This window comes from Papio anubis, chromosome 7, assembly GCF_008728515.1.
Source record: "Papio anubis isolate 15944 chromosome 7, Panubis1.0, whole genome shotgun sequence".
NCBI lineage: Eukaryota > Metazoa > Chordata > Mammalia > Primates > Cercopithecidae > Papio > Papio anubis.
In genome coordinates this window covers 115,784,022-115,806,463 of record NC_044982.1, presented here as the reverse complement: position 1 = coordinate 115,806,463, position 22,442 = coordinate 115,784,022, and the positions used below count along the sequence as shown (strand labels likewise).

At 44.9% G+C, this 22,442-nt stretch overlaps 1 protein-coding gene across 8 annotated transcripts in view; it reads left to right on the top strand.

Moving 5' to 3' along the window:
• NEO1 (neogenin 1) overlaps positions 1-21,572 on the top strand; it is a 266,759-nt gene extending 245,187 nt beyond the window's left edge. For 3 of the 8 annotated variants that reach the window (XM_021940692.2, XM_021940691.2, XM_021940690.2), the window contains 6 exons: positions 4,740-4,978; positions 5,584-5,676; positions 9,842-10,000; positions 14,784-15,047; positions 17,668-17,804; positions 18,983-21,572. In XM_021940692.2, coding sequence (XP_021796384.1) covers positions 4,740-4,978; positions 5,584-5,676; positions 9,842-10,000; positions 14,784-15,047; positions 17,668-17,804; positions 18,983-19,066 — 976 coding nt within the window. In that variant the 3' untranslated portion in view covers positions 19,067-21,572. The remainder of the gene's footprint in view (positions 1-4,739; positions 4,979-5,583; positions 5,677-9,841; positions 10,001-14,783; positions 15,048-17,667; positions 17,805-18,982) is intronic. The other 5 variants (XM_021940695.2, XM_021940693.2, XM_021940694.2 and 2 more) reach the window with 5 other exon arrangements.
• The last annotated feature ends 870 nt before the right edge of the window (positions 21,573-22,442 follow it).

Genomic DNA, 22,442 nt, shown 5'->3' with positions numbered 1-22,442 from the left:
AAAAAACTAGCCGGGCGAGGTGGCGGGCGCCTGTAGTCCCAGCTACTCGGGAGGCTGAGGCAGGAGAATGGCGTGAACCCGGGAGGCGGAGCTTGCAGTGAGCCGAGATCCGGCCACCGCACTCCAGCCCGGGCGACAGAGCGAGACTCTGTCCTGGCCAACATGGTGAAACCCCATCTTCACTAAAAATACAAAAAAATTGGGCCGGGCGCGGTGGCTTAAGCCTGTAATCCCAGGACCTTGGGAGGTTGAGGCAGGAGAATTGCTTGAACCTGGGAGGCAGAGCATCCTGGCTAACACGGTGAAACCCCGTCTCTACTAAAAAAAATACAAAAAACTAGCCGGGCGAGGTGGCGGGCGCCTGTAGTCCCAGCTACTCGGGAGGCTGAGGCAGGAGAATGGCATGAACCCGGGAGGCGGAGCTTGCAGTGAGCCAAGATCACGCCACTGCACTCCAGCCTGGGCGGCAGAGCGAGACTCTGTCTCAAAAAAAAAAAAAAAAAAAAAAATTTGTTCATTTTCACTGTACCTGTACAGGGCAAGTACAGTCTATCCTGTAACTGCTACTGGTAATGACTTTATGTCATTTTTTGTAGGTTATGTGATATTTTAAATCTCTCTTTCTTTTGCCCAAATGAAATAGCTTTCCATAGCTTGTACTGTATCATTTTTCCAAGAAAATGGAGGCTTCTTTTATAATCTTTCTGACCACTGCCTCTTACAACTCTTCCTTTTTTTTTTTTCTTTTGAGATGGTGTCTCTCGTTGCCCAGGCTAGAGTGCAGTGGCACGTTCTCGGCTCACTGCAACCTTTGCCTCCTGGATTCAAGCAATTCGCCTGCCTCAGCCTCTCAAGTAGCTGGGATTACAGGCACCCACCACCATGCCCAGCTAACTTTTGTATTTTTTAAGTAGAGATGGGGTTTCACCATGTTGGCCAGGCTGGTCTCGAATTCCCGACCTCAAATCATCCACCTGCCTCAGCCTCCCAAAGTGCTGGGATTACAGGCGTGAGCCACTGCGCCCGGCTCCATCTACTTTTAGTAGTGGAAAACTATTTTTTTTTTTTTTTTGAGACGGAGTCTTGCTCTGTAGCCCGGGCTGGAGTGCAATGGCCGGATCTCAGCTCACTGCAAGCTCCACCTCCCGGGTTTACGCCATTCTCCTGGCTCAGCCTCCGGAGTAGCTGGGACTACAGGCGCCCGCCACCTCGCCCGGCTAGTTTTTTGTATTTTTAGTAGAGACGGGGTTTCACCATGTTAGCCAGGATGGTCTCGATCTCCTGACCTCGTGATCCGCCCGTCTCGGCCTCCCAAAGTGCTGGGATTACAGGCTTGAGCCACCGCGCCCGGCCAAAACTATTATTTTTAAAGCCTCAAAGACTACATTTATTTTTCTACTCTAGAACTTTTCTTCAAGCCTCTTTATTTGACATTTCATATTTATCTTGTCTTTATGAACTTGATTTTATATCTAGTTTTAGAAATATTGGGATCTTTATTTATTGTTCTTTTATTAAAAGAATTTGAAAACCAAAATGACAATTCCTTAGTGCTTTGGAGGACTTCAAAGTAAATTTTTTTTTTAGACAGGATTTCAGTCTGTCACCCAGGCTGGAGTGCAGTGGAACAATCTCAGCTAACTGCAACTGCCACCTCCCGGATTCAAGTGATTCTCCTGCCTCAGCCTCCCAAGTAGCTGGGATTACAGGCATGCACCACCATGCCCGGCTAATTTTTGTATTTTTAGTAGAGACAGAGTTTCACCATGTTGGCCAGGCTGGTGTCGAACTCCTAACCTCAGGTGATCTGCCCGCCTGCGCCTCCTTAATAAGATACTCAGTCTTCAGATTGAAAGTAAGAATATGAGTTGGTAATAGGCTCTATTCTGTGTATTGGCACATCCTACAGATTTGGGTCCCTTTGTCGAAAGTCATCGTATCAGATCTTCACAGGGTTTTCCCCTCCCCCACTTCCCCAGGTATCTGCTTTGCAAGTATTCCATTGACTGTTGAAAAATATAAGTGAGCTTTTCTGGCTACTTTTCTTCCTCTGTAATACCTGAGGTTCATTTAGATGGTAGCTGCTTACAGAGTCTTACAACCTCAAAATTGACAGAGCACTTAGAGAATCTAAACCCTCGTTGGTTCTCAGCACATTCCGCCTTAGCCCTTGACTGGCAACAGATAAGCTGGGCTTCTCCTTCATGAAGAAGGCAGAAGCTGTCAGATGAGAACGACCTCAGCACACCGCCATCAAATCTGACACCTTTCTACACTGGTGATCATTGTTTCCTCTTCCCTCCTAAGTGTACTTCCCCTGTTTGAAGCCAGTTCCACCCTTTACCCCCTGAATCTCATTGTCTTCCATTTTTCTAAGACCTTTTACCTGCTATTATTCCTCTCTCCAGCATAGCTGACCTCTTACTCGTTATTGGCCACCTCTTCAGTATTTAAGTGTGCTCTAACTTCTTCTTAATTATAATTAAGGAATAATTATAATTACAACCTTACCCCTACCCCCACCCCCTGTATGGTCCTTATCACCGGCTGCTTACAAACCTGCCTTCTCCACCACAGATTTCCTTGATTTCTTGCTTATACTCTTATGTCTGTTCACTCCCTACCCATGCATCAGTCCTTTCTAATCTTTATTCTGCCCCTACCACTTCACCAGAATTGCTTTTGTGGAGGTCACCAGTGACTTCCATATTGCCAAAGCCACAGAACATTTTTCAGTTCTCATCTTAGTCTCTCAACATTTCACACAGTCAGCTGTTCCTTCCTTCTGGAAACGTGTTCTTCTTTTGTATCCATAACAGCATGTTTTGTTTTGTTTTTGTTTTTTTTCATAGGCCCTCCTGTCTACCTAGCCATCAAATACAGACATTCCTCGGGGCCTGGGCCTGGACTTACTCTCTTCTCCTTCTGTGTTCTCCCCAGGTGATCTCATCTGCTCCCATGGCTTCAGCATTCCAGCTGCTCTTGTATTTCTGTCTCCAGCCAAGGCTTCCCTCCTCTGAGTATCAGACTTGCACACCCAGTTTTCTCTTCTACATTTCTTCTTGAATGTCTCAGAGACACTTCAAATTCAGCACGCCCCGAGCAGAATTCATCATTTTTTCAGGCAAACCCGCTTCTGCTGCTTTAAACCCAATGTTAAGTGGCTTAAACCAGAAACCTTAACATCATCCTGTACTCTTCTTTCTTCTTTACTCCCACCTCACCCTACATCCATTTATTTACCAAGACCTGTCATATCTGCCTCCCAAATAACTTTCAAATCTGCCTCTTGCCTCTGCTCCCACTGTCCCATGCCATCAGTTATGGCTGAGATTGCAGTAGCATCCTAGTTGGTCTCCTCTTCTATCCCCAACCCCACAGGGCCATTCTTCACATCATAGCTGGTATAAAGTTTTAACTCAAAAGTGATCTCCTTACTCTCTTGCTTAAAACCATTTAATGGTTTCTCATTACTCACAAAGGGAAGTTCAGACTCTTAGCATTGTCCTAAAAGCTCTGTATGATCGGGTCCCTGACTACCTTTCTAGTATTATTTCACATCATTCTCTGCAGGGTTCACTATGTCCCCACTACTCAGGATTTCTTAAAATCCTTCTAATATACCACCAGGGCATTGCTGTCTGCTTTAGGGTTTTGACATAAGCTGATTTCACCATCTGGAATGCACTTTCTATTCCCTTTAGGTCTTAGTTTAAATGTCGCTTCCTCCTCTAGGTTTTTCCTGTTCAGCTTAAGTCCAACTTTTAAGAAGTTACTCTAACATTTGGCATTTCAGTAAGCTCAGAACATTTTAAAATAATAGTTCAACATCTGTATTCCTCACTTCACCAAAAATTCTGAGGGCATAGCAGTCTAGCACAGGATCTGGCATACACTGGGTACCCAGTATGTCCTCATTAGGGGTAAGTAAGAGAGTGAATGGAGAAGCTAAAACACAGAGGAGTAGACATTGTTGTCCCCATTCTTGACTCCATCTAGTTCGTAGTCCTAGTTTAGCAGTCTTCGAAGTTGTTCCGGCCAGGCGCAGTGGCTCACGCCTGTAATCCCAGCACTTTGGGAGACCGAGGCGGTGGATCACCTGAGTTCAGGAGTTTGAGAACAGCCTGGCCAACATGGTGAAACCCTGTCTCTACTAAAAACACAAAAATTAGCTGGGCGTGGTGGTGGAGGCCTGTAATCCCAGCTACTCGGGAAGCTGCGGCAGGAGAATCACTTGAACCCAGGAGGCCAGGTTGCAGTGAGCCAAGATCGCACCATTACACTCCAACCTGGGCAACAAGAGCAAAACTCCATCTCAAAAAAAAAAAAAAAAAGGTTGTTGCCTCCTTCCTTTATAAGCCATAGACTTTCCTTCTACTCCGTTGTTATGTTTCTACATTGCTCTAATTGGAAACTTGTGGATGAACCTTCTGGTTTAGAGATTATGTAATGAAAAATGCTATCTTAATCTTTTAACAGTCAAAAAAAGTAGTCACAAGGCAGGATTCAAACATAAAAGCCTGGTAAGTATCTCTAAATATGTGTGGACAAAATAGAGATACATTTACTCTCCCCAGGAGCAAGCTTTTTGTTGTTGTTGTTATTGTTGGGGGCAGGAGGTATGTTTTTAGTTTTTGCCTTTGCTTGAAACATCTCTCAGAAAGGCAGTTTTAATCACTCAAGCCTTTTGACGAATATGTTCAAATGAGTTAAGAAGCTTCTCTTAACTTTGTGCCTAGGAAGCGAGCTGCCTGCAAATCAGTGAATGGCTCTCATAAGTACAAAGGGAATTCCAAAGATGTGAAACCTCCAGATCTCTGGATCCATCATGAGAGACTGGAGCTGAAACCCATAGATAAGTCTCCAGACCCAAACCCCATCATGACTGATACTCCAATTCCTCGCAACTCTCAAGATATCACACCAGTTGACAACTCCATGGACAGCAATATCCATCAAAGGCGAAATTCATACAGAGGTACCATTTTAAGTGTAGGTTTTTTCCTCAAATGTTAGGAGACTGGTTTCATTTAAATCATTTTCCTCCTGAGGTTGCCTTCATTTGGCAATTCCTATATGACATCAGATTTAGAGAAATGTGTGTTATAAGATTTGGGAACATATGATAAAGAATAGCTAGCTTCTTATGGGAGAGAGGTACTCGTATAGGTACACACCCATACGAGACAATCTTGCAGATCTTTTAGGTCTCTCATCAGGCTTCAGCAGTGTGATATTTAAGCATTTGAGGCTGCTAGCTAGCCCATGTCTGTGCATTTCATTCAGTGTCTTCAGCTGGCTTCCAGCTAGCATTGTGGTATTCAGAACGTTCTTCGTCTGGAGGCCCTTTCAGACACTCTGTGAAGTGTGGCGGGCAGCATTGTGACATCCACATTGATTCAGCAGGAACTCTTATGATGCTCTCATGATCATTTTCCTCTTTATTTCACTTCTTGCAGAAATGTCTTGTCCCCATTGTGTTGTTTGTGAATTCTGAATCCCCTACTAGAAATGTTTCACTGTTGAGGCTGCTCAGTGGCATAGGGCACATGCTGGTAACTAACCTCCACATTTAACATCTAGGGCATGAGTCAGAGGACAGCATGTCTACACTGGCTGGAAGGCGGGGAATGAGACCAAAAATGATGATGCCCTTTGACTCCCAGCCACCCCAGCGTAAGTAGAAGCTTCTCTTTTCCTCAGTGCTACCAATCTGTTCAGTCATGTAGGGGAACAACTATGAATGATCTTTTTGACTTCACTGGATTCTAACACAAAGATAATCTACCAAAGCTTTGACACCTTGAAGGAGGTAGTACCAAACACTTGCCATATTTTGCAACAAACGTTATTCTTGAGGCTAGCGTCGTTATGTTTATGGTAAATAAGCTGAAAAGCCAATGTCTCCAGATCCCCGGGAATAGGGAGGTCTCCCTAAAAGTGCATCGTAGCTCTATAGGAGAGATGGGAAAGCTTCCCTCCAGACTAGGGCTAAGGATGGCCCGATGTTACAAGTTTTCGTTGTGCTTCCTGATACCAGTGCTAATGAGCACCTATGGAATTTATTTTTTTAATTAATAGATTTAAAGGCCAAGCAAGGTGGCCCACACCTATAATCCTAGTGTTTTGGGAGACCAAGGTGGGAGGGTTGCTGGAGGCCAGGAGTTCTAGACCAGCCCGGGCAATGTTGTAGTGGGACACCATCTCTACCAAAAAAAATAAAAGTAAAAATTAGCCATGACAAAAATTAGCCAGGTGTGGTGGTGCATGTCTGTAATCCCAGCTATTCAAGTGGCTGAGGCACGAGAATCTCCTGAACCTGGGAAGCAGAAGTTGCAGTGAGCCAAGATCGTGCTGCTGCACTCCAGCCAGGGTAACAGAGTGAGACTCGGTCTCAAAAAAAAAAAAAAAAATTTTTTTTTAAAAAGCCAGGCATCGTGGCACACAACCTGTAGTCCCAGCTACCCAGGAGGCTGAGATGGAAGGATTTCTTGAACCCAGGGTTTAAGGTTGTAGTGAGCTACGATTTTGCACCTTTGCACTCCAGCTTGGGCAACAGAGCCAAGAGCCAGTCTCTAAATTAGTTAAAGTAATAAAATTAAAAAATAAAATTATTAGACTTTATATTTTAGAATAGCTTTAGGTTTTATTGTATGGATTTTTTTTTTTTTTTTTTTTTTTTTTTGAGACAGAGTCAGAGTCTTGCTCTGTTGCCAAGGCTGGAGTGCAGTGGCACGATTTCAGCTCGTTGCAGCCTCTGCCTCCCGGGTTCAAGCAATTCTCCAGCTTAAGCCTCCCAAGTAGCTGTGATTACAGGCACTCACCACCACACCTGGCTAGTTTTTTGTAGATACAGGGTTTCACCGTGTTGGCCAGTCTGGTCTCAAACTCCTGACCTCAGGTGATCCACCCAACTCAGCCACCCAAAGTGCTGGGATTACAGGCATGAGCCACCATGCCCACCCAGCCAGAATTTTTTAAACAACATTTTTCATTCTTGATTCGTGCCTCACTTTGATAAGCATAAAGGTTTCTGAGCCTCTTTTAATACTAGTTGAAATTCAAAATAAATTAAATATCATGACTAAACCAGAAAGCAGTGGGACAAACCAAATCTTTCAAACTACTGTGTCCTCTCTCTTGTCACTGTTTTCAAGGAAATGAAGCCTTTCAGACTAGCTAGCACAGTGGGGCTTGCAGTTGAGGGAATTCTCAGCCATCTGTCAACAAATGATGAGATTTAATAGCCATGAATATCATACATGCAACGAGGTGCACCATGACATCGTGCACTTGGAAAAGTTCCTCAAATCCCCAACCTCTTGGTGGAAGCTCCAAGCATGTGGATGTCCGCACACCCATTCCCTCTCCCACAAACACTATACACAAACGTGTAAGATTATTACAAAGATCGTCTTTGAAAGAGTAACACCTTATTTGTTAATAGGTAATTTCAGCTCAGAGTAGCTTATGTTTGTGGTCCTTGATAGAAAGAAAGGCCTGGACTTGGAAGCATGCGGGGGGAAATCTGGTTTCCCTCTTATAAGAGGTGCCCTGGATGGGGTTCCCAGGTTTAAAGATACAAATGCCCAAGAAGAGTAAATTAATCCATTCTAGTTGCTTCTGATTGATCAAGAAGATGCTAGCACTACTGCTTATTTGTTTGTTTTGTATAAGACTTCAGTTCCTACCTGAACTGGCTTATTTTGAAAACTTTTAAAATTTTGCTATCTTTATTTCTAGATGTATTTTACTTTTAAATATGTTAAGTAAAAAAGATCTGTTGTCCAGTTGATACCATTCTTCTTTTTTTTTGATGTTGGGGAAGGAGTTTGCACCAATATACAATATTATTTAATTTGTGCCTTAACAGTTGGGTGGGTAAGTGGAATCTTTCAAAAACCTGCAACCGTAAGATCCACTTATGGTGTTTAGGTTTTCAGATACTGTTTTTAAAACCCACATGACTACAGTTCTGTTTCACAAGCTGGTATTCCCTGAGCTCTAGACCCTGGAATGCTGCGGGAGCCATGTACCTACCACCCACCTACCCTGGTCTTAAATGACTGATCAGTGCCAGGAAGGGCTTGCTGGTGCCGGGACATGGCTCCATCCAGGGCCATGCACCAAAGTATCAAGTTCAGAGTCAGCTAACAAGCTGCTGATTTCCAACTATATCCTAGGCAAGCACATTCACACTGCTTTATTTTTTTTACTTACCTAGAAAGACTGGAAATGCCTTATAAAGGGAAAAAAGTCAATTTTGTTTTTCCTTTGTGAGAGTTCTAAAATGCTCTCAAATTGTACTTTCCTAGGTAAAAATCAGGTTTATTCCCCCTACCCCAGCCTGAATTCTGGAAAACACTGAGTCTGAAGCACCCACTTCTAAAAACTACCTGTCTTCCCCTAGAGGAGTTGCCGACTCCCCAGTTACCCCAAGAGCCCTCCTCAGGCAGCTTTCCTGTGTTATGTTTTATTCCCAGGCACAACCTGGAGCCTCTGGTCCCCAAGAGCAGCACGTGAGGAAAAGCCCCTTTTCTGTTCCTCAGGCCTTGAGAGGGAAGGAAGGGGCAGCAGTGCTCAGGGGTCCCAGTCATGCCACCTGCTTGCTTGCATGTGGCCAGGACAAGGGATAGCTGGAAAGTAAAGGCATCCGTTTTGTTGACCAGGATTTCTCTTCAGCAGAGTAATGTTGAATAGCCCCACAAAGACTTTAGGGAGATCCCTGGGGACAGAAGACATTTCAATAGGCCACTAAGTGTTAAGTAAGTTGTATTATTAAGTTTACGAAGCCTTTGTTTAGAGAAAAAAAGATTCCCTGTATTGCTAGTAAGCTTTGGCCTATTTGCCTGTTTGGTGGGGGTAGAGCTGGTTATCTTGACCTTAAAAGCACCATTTCTACAACCACTCCAAGGGAGTTCCTCAGAAAAGTTTATTCCAAGACTCTGGTCTTCTAATTTTATCTGTTTCCATCTCAGATGGATAATGAAGCCTCATAGAAAGTTGTACATGGAATCGCTGTCTTCATAGAAAGTAATATGTGAAATATGTGTGGAAATTTCAGATTCTTTAGCTAAACACAGTTAATTGAATCCTTAACCAGTGTGAGAAGGAAAGAGCCATTTATTCTCCTAAATGCAGATGGGTATGGCTGAGTCCCCAGACTAGAAGCAGTAAAAGATGGTGCCATCGGCCAGTGATTCATGCTTTTAGTACTAGATGGGACCATCAGAGTTCAATTCCATTTGCATTTATTTTAAGACATGAAAGCTGATTAAGCAGCTACTTATTTATTTGGCCTAAATACCCATTAAATGCTTAATTCAGCAGGTTTAACAAAGGCAGAATGAATTAGGAATATACTCGAAAAAGAAAGGACTTCTTTCTATCCTTTTTAGCAGGACAAAATAGAAACTCAATTTATGTGTTGGCTTATGGATTTATATTTTGTGACATATTCAAATAGATATTTGTAATAACTCATGTAATCCATGTTTATTATAGTAGAATTGGAAAATACAGATAAGCCAAAAGAAAAATATTATTTTAATCCTGACCACTCTTCCCTGCAAGATAATCACTGTTAACATTTTAGTATGTATTCCTCAGACCTTTTTTTCTATACATATGTAGACATATGCAAAAGAGTATGTTCATTTTTAAAAAACAAATGTAAAAATCAATGGCTAATTGACCAGATCTAGCCAGCTGCCACCAAAAACCCAAGGGAGTGGTTGGACTGTATGGGAGGTGGGAAGGGGGTGACTTTGCTCTTGAACTGTGATTTGTGTGTGTTTGTGCAAGCGTGTTAAGCATTTCTCTGTCTTGTGTTCATTCACAGCTGTGATTAGTGCCCATCCCATCCATTCCCTCGATCACCCTCACCATCATTTCCACTCCAGCAGCCTCGCTTCTCCAGCTCGCAGTCATCTCTACCACCCGGGCAGCCCATGGCCCATTGGCACATCCATGTCCCTTTCAGACAGGGCCAATTCCACAGGTGAGAGATGAGGATCAAGCCCAGATGGAAACCATTCCAAAGGAGTCAGCAAGCGGAAATGGGGAAGGGCTTGCCCTACTTAGAAGAGGGATTTGGAATTTTTCTATTTTATTTACTTAGCATAACATTTCTGTGACTGACTCAAATTTGTTTCTGTAAAATTCACCCCATATTTCTACTTAAGTTTTAAACATTCAGTGCAAAGTTTCCTTTTAGTAAAAACAGTATCTCTAATCACATAAGCATCCCTTGTTCCATAAAATTACACTTTAACTCAGTCCTTTTTTCCAATTTCTTTATTTCTTTTAATCCTCTAATTTGAAAGGAAAACTCATCCTGGGTGATTTCAGACACTCGTGATTGCCTTTGCCTGGCAGTCACCCTAACGTTGGGTAGGTCCAAAGGTTAACTGTTACATACAGGTTACTTCCACCGTGGACCAAAGTGCAAACAACATCCAAGGGGCAGTGGGGCCACCAGCCACGTGGAGTTGTGTGTATTGTAAACCACAGGGTGCCTGATGTAAACCTCAGGATTATTAAAATTAGGAAGGGATGCGCAGGAATAGATCCTCTCTGCAGAAACAGGAAATTATCATAACAATCTGCAGTGTATTTAAAGAAACATGTTGCTAGACAAACAAGTCCCAGTTTGGAAATCTTAGAAAACCGCATTATCAAAGTTTTAAGGAGGAAATAGTGAAGGTGTGGGGACAGCAAGTGATGTAAGTATTATTCTTCATTAATTGAAAATTAATTTTCATCCTCAGTTTTAAACGGCAAGCCTAGCAACTTCCCATATATTCAACGTATTATTTTTCCACCATTTGAAACTTGCCTATTAATAGTTATTATGTTACTGATAGAACTGAGTTTTGCTGCTCTGGGGAATAAGGGAATTTCGAGTGAGTTCCATTTTAAAAGAACCTCAAAACTTTATGCTGGAAGTTTGGGTTCCTAGTAATATCCCCATTTTTTAAAGTTTTTTGTTTCTCTTTGGTTTTTTTGTTTGTTTTTGAGACAGAGTCTCACTCTGTCGCCCAGGCTGGAGTGCAGTGGCGCGATCTCGGCTCACTGCAACTTCCACCTCATGGGTTCAAACAGTTCTCCTGCCTCAACCTCCCAACTAGCTGGGATTACAGACAAACGCCATCACGCCCGGCTGATTTTTGTATTCTTAGTAGAGACAAGGTTTCCCCATGTTGACCAGACTGGTCTTAAACTCCTGACCTCAAGTGATCCGCCTGCCTTGGCCTCCCAAAGTGCTGAAATTACAGACATGAGCCACCACACCCGGTCCCCATTCTTTCAAGTTTTTATCAATCATAAACATACCCAAAACATCAAAAGAAGCTTTATTAAGGGGTGTGTAATAATTCCTGACATTATCTACTCCCAAAGCTATTACCTGATTTGGAGAATGCTGCTTGAACTCACATCTAAATTTGGCCTTCCAGGCTGAGCACTGTGGCTCATGTCTGTAATTCTAGCACTTTGGGCAACTGAGGCAGGAGGATCGCTTGAGTCCGTGACCAACCTGGGCAACAAGGCAAGACCCCGTCTCTACTAAATATTAAATTATATATATATATATATATTTGACCTTTCTACTATCTCCTTCCAAATCCCAATTTGAAGTCCTGCATTTAGGAAAGATGGTTTACAAGATAGACAGTTACTCCAGCCAGCTGCATGGAGAGCCAAAGTCTGCCTTACAGACATAGTCTCAAGTAGAACAGAGGACCAGAAAGCAGCCGCCACACTGCTCTTAGAAAGGAGGTTTTGTGCCCAACCCTGTTTCTCCATTTTTAAGGCCAAGGAATCTCACACGCTAGAATGTGGTCCTGCTTGAGTGGATGGCAGGCACCTTCCAATCAAATCAAGCCCTCCTCCTTCCTGCTGGGTTTGGGGATTGGAGAGGAGCATGGCAGCTCCTACCCAGCCCTCTCCCTTGTGATTTAGTGTTGGTAAGCATTCCCTTCTCTATGGACCTAGGCAGAAAGTGAAGAGAGGGGGAAAGAATAATTTGCATTACTAAGAGAGTCCATGCTTTGATGACCAGTTGCATAAAGGAAGGTAAAACTAAAGTGATAGACTTGCTGAAGACTGGTTTGAAATGTAGAGCAAGTATCCAGAAATGATCAAAGTTCTTTTTCACTATTGCACTTTTTTAAGCTTTTGTGTCTGGAGCTCAGAGTGTTGCCACAGCTTGGTATATGTGGGCTAGGCAGGGCCAGCCTCTGCTCTAAGGAACATTCACTATGTCACCACCACTTGGCATTGGAAAAGCACTTTCCTCTTGTCCAATCACTTGGCCAGTGTGAACTCTGTGTGTCTTAACTCTTTAAGAGGCAAGTCAGTCACGAAGTAGGCCCCTTGCCAAAGCAGGAATTTTACTTACAGCATGGATTCTGAGCAGGCCAGTGATTTTGCACAGTGTCATGGAGCACCCTTCGTGTAGAAAGCAACATGCCTGGGGCTCCTGGAGTTGTAAAAGGCAGCCCTGGTCTGTGGTAGCAGGCCAGGGTGCTGACTCATATAGGCAACCCCATTTTCCTTTTTCACCTTTTGCACCATCTCTTTGGCCCTCAGAAGCTTATATATCTAGTTACAGACCATTGAGGCAGTCAGGAGAGGCCTGTTTGCCCAGAGCTGATCTAACATACCTGCCAATACAGGCTGACATGGTCTGGACAGGAGTTTACTCTTCTCTCTCCTCCTCCCTGCTACTCTTCCTAGCCAGCTTCTACCCTGCCCAGCTTCTACCCCACCCAGGATCACAGGGGGACCACCAGCTCCCCCACCCTGGGGATGGGTAACTTGAGCAAGCCTAAGAAGAGATCCTCAGCACACCCCTTTAAGGGATGATGAGTGGCCTAAGCCTGGTAGGGCCAACACAGTCAGGCACACTTGGGAGGGTGTATGAGTCCCTCATTCGTGGACCCAAGATCAGAGGTGCCACTCGTGACTGGTATGGCCTGACTTCTCAGAGCCCGAGGGTACAGATTCACTGCTACCTCAGCAACAAAGACAGGGAAATGTGTTGGATTTCTGCAGATTGCTCATGCTTTACAGTATCCCCATCTGTGGGGATACATTTCAAGATCCGCCCTCCCCCCCGCCCAGTGGAGGCCTGAAATCACATGTAGTACTGAACCCTTTATATCTGCTTTCTCTATCTGATAACTGAGACAGCTGCTAAGTGACTCAAGGGCAGGTAGCATAGGCAGTCTGGAGAGGCTGGACTAAGGGATAATGCACATCCCCAGTGGAATGGCGCGAGATTTCATCATACTACTCAATGGTGCACATTGTAAAGCTTATGAATTATTTATTTCTGGAATTTTTCATTTACATTTTTGGACAGCAGTTGGCCACAGATAATTGAAACCATTGAAAGCAAAAGCGTGGATAAGGGGGACTACTGTACTTGCTAAGGTTGAGAACTCCAGAAGTCAGAAGAGGCCTTCAGGCTACCTGGTACAGTTCATTGTCCTGAGCTGTGTCCTCTGTGCCTCTCCTCACGGGTGGGGAAGGTGGTCACCAGCTCACGCTGTTGGAAGGGTCTTCCTCATGTGGTCTCCTCGGGCCTTGGTGCTGCTTCTGCCCCACAGGGTAGGGGCAGGTGGTACTCTGTGTGTGGAAAGGTGTGTGGTGGTCCAGAGCATGTGTGTGGAAGTCAGAAGGCAGGGATTCAGATTCCACCCTGCTAGTTCTAACTGTGCAAATGGGCAATTTGCTTAACCTCCCAGTGCCTTCTGAGTTACTTTGAGCATCGAGTGAGTTAATGAATGTAAAGCAGCTAGCATAGTGCCTGGCTTAAAGTAAGCACCCAGTAATTTACAAAGAAAAGAATATTTTCAAATATTCAAGCACCGTGTTCAGCACTTTTCATACATCTCATTTAATCCTCAAAGAATTATGTGTTATTCTCCCTCTTTTGTAGATGAAGAAACTGAGACTCAGATATACTCAGTGACTTTGTCAAATTCACCCAGCTAGTATGCAAAGATTAGAGTCCAGATCTGTCTGATTCCAGAGTCCGCGCTTTTCTACCCTGCTGTGCTGCCTTCCAGAAGAACTGCCCCTTCTTATATTTTGAGATTGTTATCATGTTCTTCCTGAGCCTTCCCTTCTCCAGGCTAATCTATCCCCATTTCTTTCTCTGAATCAAAAATGCCCTTCATTTGGCATGATCTGAAAGCTGTGTGCAGACCTCTGGGCTGCTCTGTTCGTTGCCCGCTTCTCACTTGAGCTATTGGGTTTTTGCTGTGATGAGGCCATGCACAGCCCCTGGAGGCATGAAGGCCTGTGGCATTGGCCTCTCCTGCAGTGACCGCCAGGCCTTGTCAGTAGAGCTGGCTACTGTCAGGTACCCAGCCAGCCTTGGTGATTAGCCATGGTTATCTATGAAAGGCCACTCTCTTAAGATTCCAGCGAGTGAAGTTTTTAATTTTCTTTTATACTTATTTATATCTTAATATCTTAGTCATCTCAGGAACCTTTACATGTGCTCCATAGTAAATAATGAGCAGAACTTTAAATCTGTAAAATTGTGACCACTTAGCTGTGAGGTGAAAAACTGGAATAGCTGGTTGAGTACAAAATTGTTCGAGACTCCATTCTTATCCCTGGCAGTGGTGCTAATCCATGTTCTCTTGGACTAGCACTGATCACAAGTGCTATTGAGCTGGTTTAGGGAACCCCTAGAAGTAGCCAAACTCTGGGACTTTCACATATTTAATGGCAAAAGAAATACTAACATTTAGACTTTCTTGCTGTAGAATCCGTTCGAAATACCCCCAGCACTGACACCATGCCAGCCTCCTCGTCTCAAACATGCTGCACTGATCATCAGGACCCTGAAGGTGCTACCAGCTCCTCTTACTTGGCCAGCTCCCAAGAGGAAGATTCAGGCCAGAGTCTTCCCACTGCCCATGTTCGCCCTTCCCACCCATTGAAGAGCTTCGCCGTGCCGGCAGTCCCGCCTCCAGGACCTCCCACCTATGATCCTGCATTGCCAAGCACACCATTACTATCCCAGCAAGGTGAGTGAGGATGGCAGCATACCTGGAGGGACCCTTTGACTCAAGCTTGGATGAAGTCACCCCTTCCTTGAAGTATAGCAAAGCAAATATCCTCCAAGCCTATCCCAGCAATTCAGTTAGAGTAGCAGTGTGCCACTGCCCCACCCAAGAAGTTTGTGGGCTGACCTTTTGAATTGGGTTTGATGTGCAGCACCTTTGGTGGTAAGTCCAATGGCATGGGAATGGATAGCAGATCTAGTCTGCCCAGCCCCCTGGGATCACCTCACTTCTAAAGGTCCCTGCAAACTAGAGAAGGGATCAGGGAGGCCAAGGCTTGGACTCATAGGGTGGTGAAAGCAGAGGGAACCTCAGGATAGGGAAAGGAACCCTGTGAAGGGAAAGTCATTTACCCAAATCCACACAGCTCAGTAACAGTCCCCTGACCTCAAAGGCATGCTTGCTTTCTGCACTTAATTGTTACCTATTCATTTGTTTTAGAATAAGTCAGTGATTTTCACAATTTCTGGTCTCAGTGCCCCTTTATAGCTTAAAAGCTATTGAACATATAGAAGAGCTTTTCTTCATGTGGGTTATATCTATCACTATTTACCGTATTCAAATTAAAGCTAAGAAATTTTTGAAGTATTTTATTCATTTAAAAAAGCAATTATCTATCATGTTAGGATAACCAGCATATTTTTATGAAAAACTATTTTCCTTTTTTTTTTTTTTTTATTTGGGATGGAGTCTCACTCTGTCACCCAGGCTGGAGTGCAGTGGTGCAATCTCGGCCCACTGCAAGCTCCACCTCCCGGGTTCACGCCATTCTTCTGCCTCAGCCTCGCAAGCAGCTGAGACTACAGGTGCCCACCACCATGCCCAGCTAATTTTTTGTATATTTAGTAGAGATGGGGTTTCACTGCCTTAGCCAGGATGGTCTTGATCTCCTGACCTCATGATCCACCTGCCTCGGCCTCCCAAAGTGCTGGGAATGCAGGCATGAGCCACCATGCCCGGCTGAAAAGCAACTATTTTCAAAACAAAAATATAGTGAGAAGAGTCGTTTTATTTTTTGCAAATCTCTTTAATGTCTGGCTTAATAAAAGACAGCTGGATTTTCCTATCTGCTTCTGCATTCAATCTGTTGCAATATGGTGTTTTGGTTGAAATATAAGAAGAAAATCTGGTCTAACAGATATGTAATTGGAAAAGGAAAGAGTATTTTTATAACCTTTTCAGATAATTGTGGATATTCTTTTTTGATACTACCGCAAAACTCAACAAGTTGTAGTTTTTTAAAGGTTTGTTTGTAAAGTGAAATCTGAAACCTTATCTATGAACTATTTATACTTTATTCCATTAAAATTCATTCATCTGTCTTGCATTTAATGCACCATACTAAAACATCACATGTCAGTCATTTAGAAAATATTGGTTCACTACATTATACAAATTCTGCAAATAGTGATACATTTCATTCAGTATCTAAAAACATATTCATTAATATCATCAAAATGTGTAAGTATTAAGTTCTCAAGACCATGGTGGCAGATGCAAGTTTTCCAAAATGTTCATTTTTACTTAAAACTTAAATTTTATCATTGGCAGGAAACACTATCCATTGTGTGCCTTGAATTGACGGGCTCACTTTGTTCATTTTCTAAAAGATGTCTCAAGAACCAGTTTGTCTGTCTTTGAACTAACAGTGATATTCCATGATAAAAACATTCAACTCAAAACTCAAACTATCACAAGTGCCTTTATTTAAGACAGCTGTTGGCCGGGCGTGGTGGCTCACGCTTGTAATCCCAGCACTTCGGGAGGCCGAGGCAGGTGGATCACCTGAGGTCAGGAGTTCAAGACCAGCATGGCCACCATGGTGAAACCTCTTCTCTACTAAAAATACAAAAAATTAGCGGGCATGGTAGCAGACCCAGCTGCTCGGGAGGCTGAGGCAGGAGAATCACTTGAACCCAGGAGGCGGAGGTTGCAGTGAGCCAAGGTCGCTCCACTGCCCTCCAGCCTGGGCAATAAGGAGATACTGCGTCTCAAAAAAAAAAGATAGCTGTCATACTTTGTACACAGCTAAAGTACTTCATGCATACTTTCCATTTTGTCACATACAGTAAGGTCAAGATGTAGTAAAAAAATATATATTTACTCCTTTATTAACAATGGTTCTTAGTGAAACTGGCTTTTTTAAACTGCAAGTGCATGTCAGTGAATGGCTTTACAGTTTGGCACCACTGCCTTAATTTGTACTAAGCCTCCAGCAGCTCACCCACTATTGCCTTTGTATCCTCAGTGCAAAGGCAAACAGAGTGGAAAGGCAAATAATGTCTTATTATGCGGAGAGCTTTGGCCTCCCAGATATCCTGCAAGGGTTCGTGGACCACCACACTTAGAGAACCACTGGACTAGGATATTGGTTTTCTAGAGCCAATGGAATATTTTCTCTGGCCTCATGAATGCCCTGCTATCTCCCTTCTTCCCTCTTGTTCCGGTAACTTTTCAGAGCAATACCCGCGCAGTGGGTCTGTGTGTCTCTCTCACCCTGAAGCAGCACTTGGACCTTAGGGCCTTCATGAGGTCTAGGGGAGGCAGGCTTGGCCACATACCTGACGGTGCCCTTTCCCCTCAGCTCTGAACCATCACATTCACTCAGTGAAGACAGCCTCCATCGGGACTCTAGGAAGGAGCCGGCCTCCTATGCCAGTGGTTGTTCCCAGTGCCCCTGAAGTGCAGGAGACCACAAGGATGTTGGAAGACTCCGAGAGTGTAAGTTCGTGGGGCCATCAGTCCAGCCAGATTGTCTGGGAACATGCCCCAGGGCCTGAGACTGCTGGTCAAGCTGATATTCTGTACATACCAGGCTCGCCACCCAGAACTATGAAGCAGATGCACTCATTCATTCAGTAGAAACAGTGTTGAGCATCTTTTCTGAGCCAGGAACTATGCTGAGGATTTGGTCTACTTTCTTTCCCATAACCACTGTTGTTTTTTTGGTTTTTTTGTTTTTTTGTTTTTGAGAGAGGGTCTTGCTCTGTCGCCTGGGCTGGAATACAGTGGCACGATCTCGGCTCACTGCAACCTCTGTCTCCCGGGTTCAAGGGATTCTCCTGCCTCAGCCTCCTGAGTAGCTGGAACTACAGGCGCCCGCCACCACGCCCGGCTTTTTTTTTGTATTTTTAGTACAGACGGCGTTTCACTATGTCGGCCAGGCTGGTCTTAAATTCCCGACCTCAGGTGATCCATCTGCCTTGGCCTCCCAGAGTGCTGCGGTGACAGGCATGAGCCACCGCACCCGGCCCCCATATCCACTCTTGAACGTCTTAAATTAGCTTTTCACACAGCCCAGCTAATGGCCCCTCCCCCCACTTCCTGCCTGCCTTTTAGTTCTGTCCCTTCTCTCATTGTTCTTCTTTTCTTAGTTTGAACCATTCATACGTTCCCTCAGTTCTACTCTGTGACCTTTCCTGAGCAAGATACTGGAGGAGAAGGTGCTTGAGTGGTTGCTGTCAAAACAAAAATCACCAGGGTCTCTCTTTGATCTTTCACTCTCAAACTCCAGTAAAAATGTTTTGCCTCTGAATTTCCAGGTATAGGATTCTCTAAGCGGAAAGCTTGGGGCCCAGAGATCCAGGGACATACTGACTGTGCTGACTGGGGCAGAGACCTAGAAGGGGCAAGCAGCAGGCCTTCTGGCTTGTGAGGTCATTGTGACCCTGGGGAGTGTGTGTTGGGAGAAAGGCATTGTGCATTATCAGGAAACGGGATCCCAGTGACCTTGGGTCTCTCCTGCTACTTTCCACTCTTTTGAGCCACCCTGCGTATTAGTAGCCCATTTTCTGGGACCATGTGACTACTGACCACATGATGCTTTGGCCTCTCTCTGGGCTCTCCTTTCTGGGTTGCTCCCTGGATCTGGCCCAGTAACAGTGTTTTCTTTTCCATAGAGCTATGAACCAGATGAGCTGACCAAAGAGATGGCCCACCTGGAAGGACTAATGAAGGACCTAAACGCTATCACGACAGCATGACGACCTTCACCAGGACATGACTTCAAACCTGAGTCTGGAAGTCTTGGAACTTACCCTTGAAAACAAGGAATTGTACAGAGTACGAGAGGACAGCACTTGAGAACACAGAATGAGCCAGCAGACTGGCCAGCGCCTCTGTGTAGGGCTGGCTCCAGGCATGGCCACCTGCCTTCCCCTGGTCAGCCTGGAAGAAGCCTGTGTTGAGGCAGCTTCCCTTTGCCTGCTGATATTCTGCAGGACTGGGCACCATGGGCCAAAATTTTGTGTCCAGGGAAGAAGCAAGAAGTGCAACCTGCATTTCACTTTGTGGTCAGGCTGTGTCTTCGTGCTGCAACTGCATCACCTTTATGGAGTGTAGACATTGGCATTTATGTACAATTTTATTTGTGTCTTATTTTATTTTACCTTCAAAAACAAAAACGCCATCCAAAACCGAGGAAGTCCGTGGTGTTCTCCACAAGTGGTTGACATTTGACTGCTTGTTCCAATTATGTATGGAAAGTCATTGACAGTGTGGGTTGTTCCTGGGGTTGGCTTGTTTTTTGGTTTTGTTTTTATTTTTTAATTCTGAGTCATTGCATCCTCTACCAGCTGTTAATCCATCACTCTGAGGGGGAGGAAATGTTGCATTGCTGTTTGTAAGCTTTTTTATTATTTTTTTATTATAATTATTAAAGGCCTGACTCTTTTCCTCTCATCACTGTGAGATTACAGATCTATTTGAATTGAATGAAATGTAACATTGAAAAGACTTGTTTGTTGCTTTCTGTGCAGTTTCAGTATTGGGGCGGGGTGGGGGGCTGAGGGTTGGTAATAGGAAATGGAGGGGCTGCTGAGGTCCTGTGAATGTTTCCGTCATTGTACTTTCTTCCAGAAGCCTGCAGAGAATGGAAGCATCTTCTTTATTGTCGTTTCCTGGCATGTCCATCCTTATTGTCACTACATTGCAACTGGAGTTTGATTTGGATCTGGTTTTAAAATTCTTCTGTGCAATAGATGGGTTTGAGGATTTAGCAGCCCTGATGTCTTGGTCATAGCCTGGTAAGAATGTCCATGCTGAGGAGACAGGTGTTGTATTTCTAATTGCCTGAGTCACACAGAATAGGGTAAGAGCCTGACCCTATTCTGTAAATCAGAAAGCAAGGATGGAGACCTTTCCTGCTGCTATTATTGGCTCTCTTTGAGGAAGTTGGAGGTTAAGGAAGGAACTTTGTTTCCACATAAGACTCCTCCTCCTCTCTAGTTCCAGTCTTCAACCAGTCCAGCGCTCTCTTCCACACTTCAGACCCCTTCAGAGAAAGCATTAGCAGGAGGAATGAGACAAGGCAGAGCTGCAGTGCCCCCTGAGGCTTCCACACATCTTTCTGAATATTATTTTTCAAGTAACAAGGGACAGAGACAGCGGAAGCAGCTGCCCGCTCCCCTGTCCCAGCAGCTCAGCTAAGCCCTGATGAGAATGAAGCCACAGGAGTTTCCTGAGGTGAACCCAACGGCTCAGCCACACTTGGAAGCCGTTGCCTTTGCACATAGTTCTTGGGTTCTTTTTCCTAAAGAGGTAAGGAGCTGAGGTGTGTGGTTTTTTAATATTAAGAATATATCATGGAAAACACAGGACTGATGCTCAGGCATCTTCCTCTACTCCCCAACAGATCTCCAGAAGACAGTGTGGAAGGCAGTGTAGACGGTAAATCGGGCTTCAGTTCTATAGCCAAGAAGAGATCAGCTGCTGAAACCACCAGTGGGTACCCCAGGTCACCTGCCTTTGAACTTGGGGATTTCCCACTTTTGGATCTTACCACATATTTGCTTTTTCACAAGATGAATTCTTTGTATTTATGATTTGGAGGGCAGTGAAAGGTGCAATGCGGGGGCTCCTGCTGCCGAGCTAGCTGATCACGTGGGGGTGCCAGGCGGGACTCTGGAAAACCAGTGCACTTAAACTGATCTTGAAGAGAGCTGTCCAAGCACTCTGGCCACCAGGAGGGCCAGGTTCCCCAGAAACTACCTTGTGCCCAAAGAACATGCTCAGTATTTGGGGCATTTCGTCCCACGAACCCTGACCTTCTGTTACCTCAGGGCCTTGGTACCTGGATACTGCCACAGAATTGGGGCGGGTGGGGGAGGGGCCTATTTTTAAATAAAATAACTGTTCAAAGTTGAGGGTTTTTTTAAAAATTAAGAAAAAGGAAAGCTATTCTGTATTGCACCTTTTCACAATTTAATACATTTTCTTACGTTTTCCTGTGATTTTTGAAACTAAACCATTGCGTGTCTGTAGTGTCCTAGTTGAGCTGCTGCTCAGCGGCTTCCTCGGGGGATGTGGAACGCCTGTGTCTGTCGCCGCACTGCCTGCGGGAGGGGCGCAGAGGGCTGCTGGGACTGGCGTCTGTACACACTTGTTTGGCCTTTTCTGTAGTTGATGCTGTAAACTCTATGGCTTTTTAAAAACGATTTCATGTTTTTATTTAGTATTGGAAATCCAATACACTTTTTTAATCCAATCAAACTCTGGTCTGGTCAAAGAGTTATTTTCCCTTGTCCTTAAAAAAAAACAAAAACAAAAACCTTCGGGGCCCCTGCTTCCCAGCCTCTCTAATTGACTTTGCTGTTGCCTTCACAACTGTAAAGCCAGTAGTCTACGAGGAGACTCAGGGAAGGGTGGCAGGTGAGCCAGGAGGCTGCAGGAGGTGTTTGGACCGTCCACCAGCACCAAAAATGAGTCTTGTCCCTGTTCTCATCCCCCTGTTGCTGCCCTGCAGGGACTGAGCAGCCTGAGGAATCAGGGGGCCCCTGGCAGCCATCCCTGAATGGAGTGCAGGCCATGTCCCTGCTGCGGCAGCACATTCTGTTAGGGCAGACTGAGTGCCCACGCGGGGCCCGGCCTCCCCACTCCCAGCCCCACCACTCACAGGGACCTAAAGCCAGAGCAGATGTCTCCTGGGAGGCCTGCTTGCCCCAGGCTGCCTCATCTCACTGTGTTCACTATATAAGATGCCTCGTGGTGTCTCAGAGTCTGGGCCAGGGAATAAGTAACCTCAGCAGCCAGAGGCCTGAGCTTGCAATAATAGAGTGAGGGCTGAACACAGAGCACAGTGTCCTCACTGCTCCCTCACTCTGCGGCCGGAGTGTACTTTAGGAAGCCCCAATCCCGTCCTCCTCATTAGCCACTCTCCACTGGGCTCAGGATGAACTCTATACTCCCATAGCTGGAGGTTGGTCTGCCACAGCCTCCAGGTCCAGACTCATGTCGCCTTGTGCACTGGGGCTATGGCCACAGAAAGCTACCAGTGAGGCCGTTCTCAGTCTGCGTGGAGTGTCCTCTTTACTGCCATTCTGTTCTAAGTGCCGGGCATCTGCTGCTGCTATCCCTCCAGTG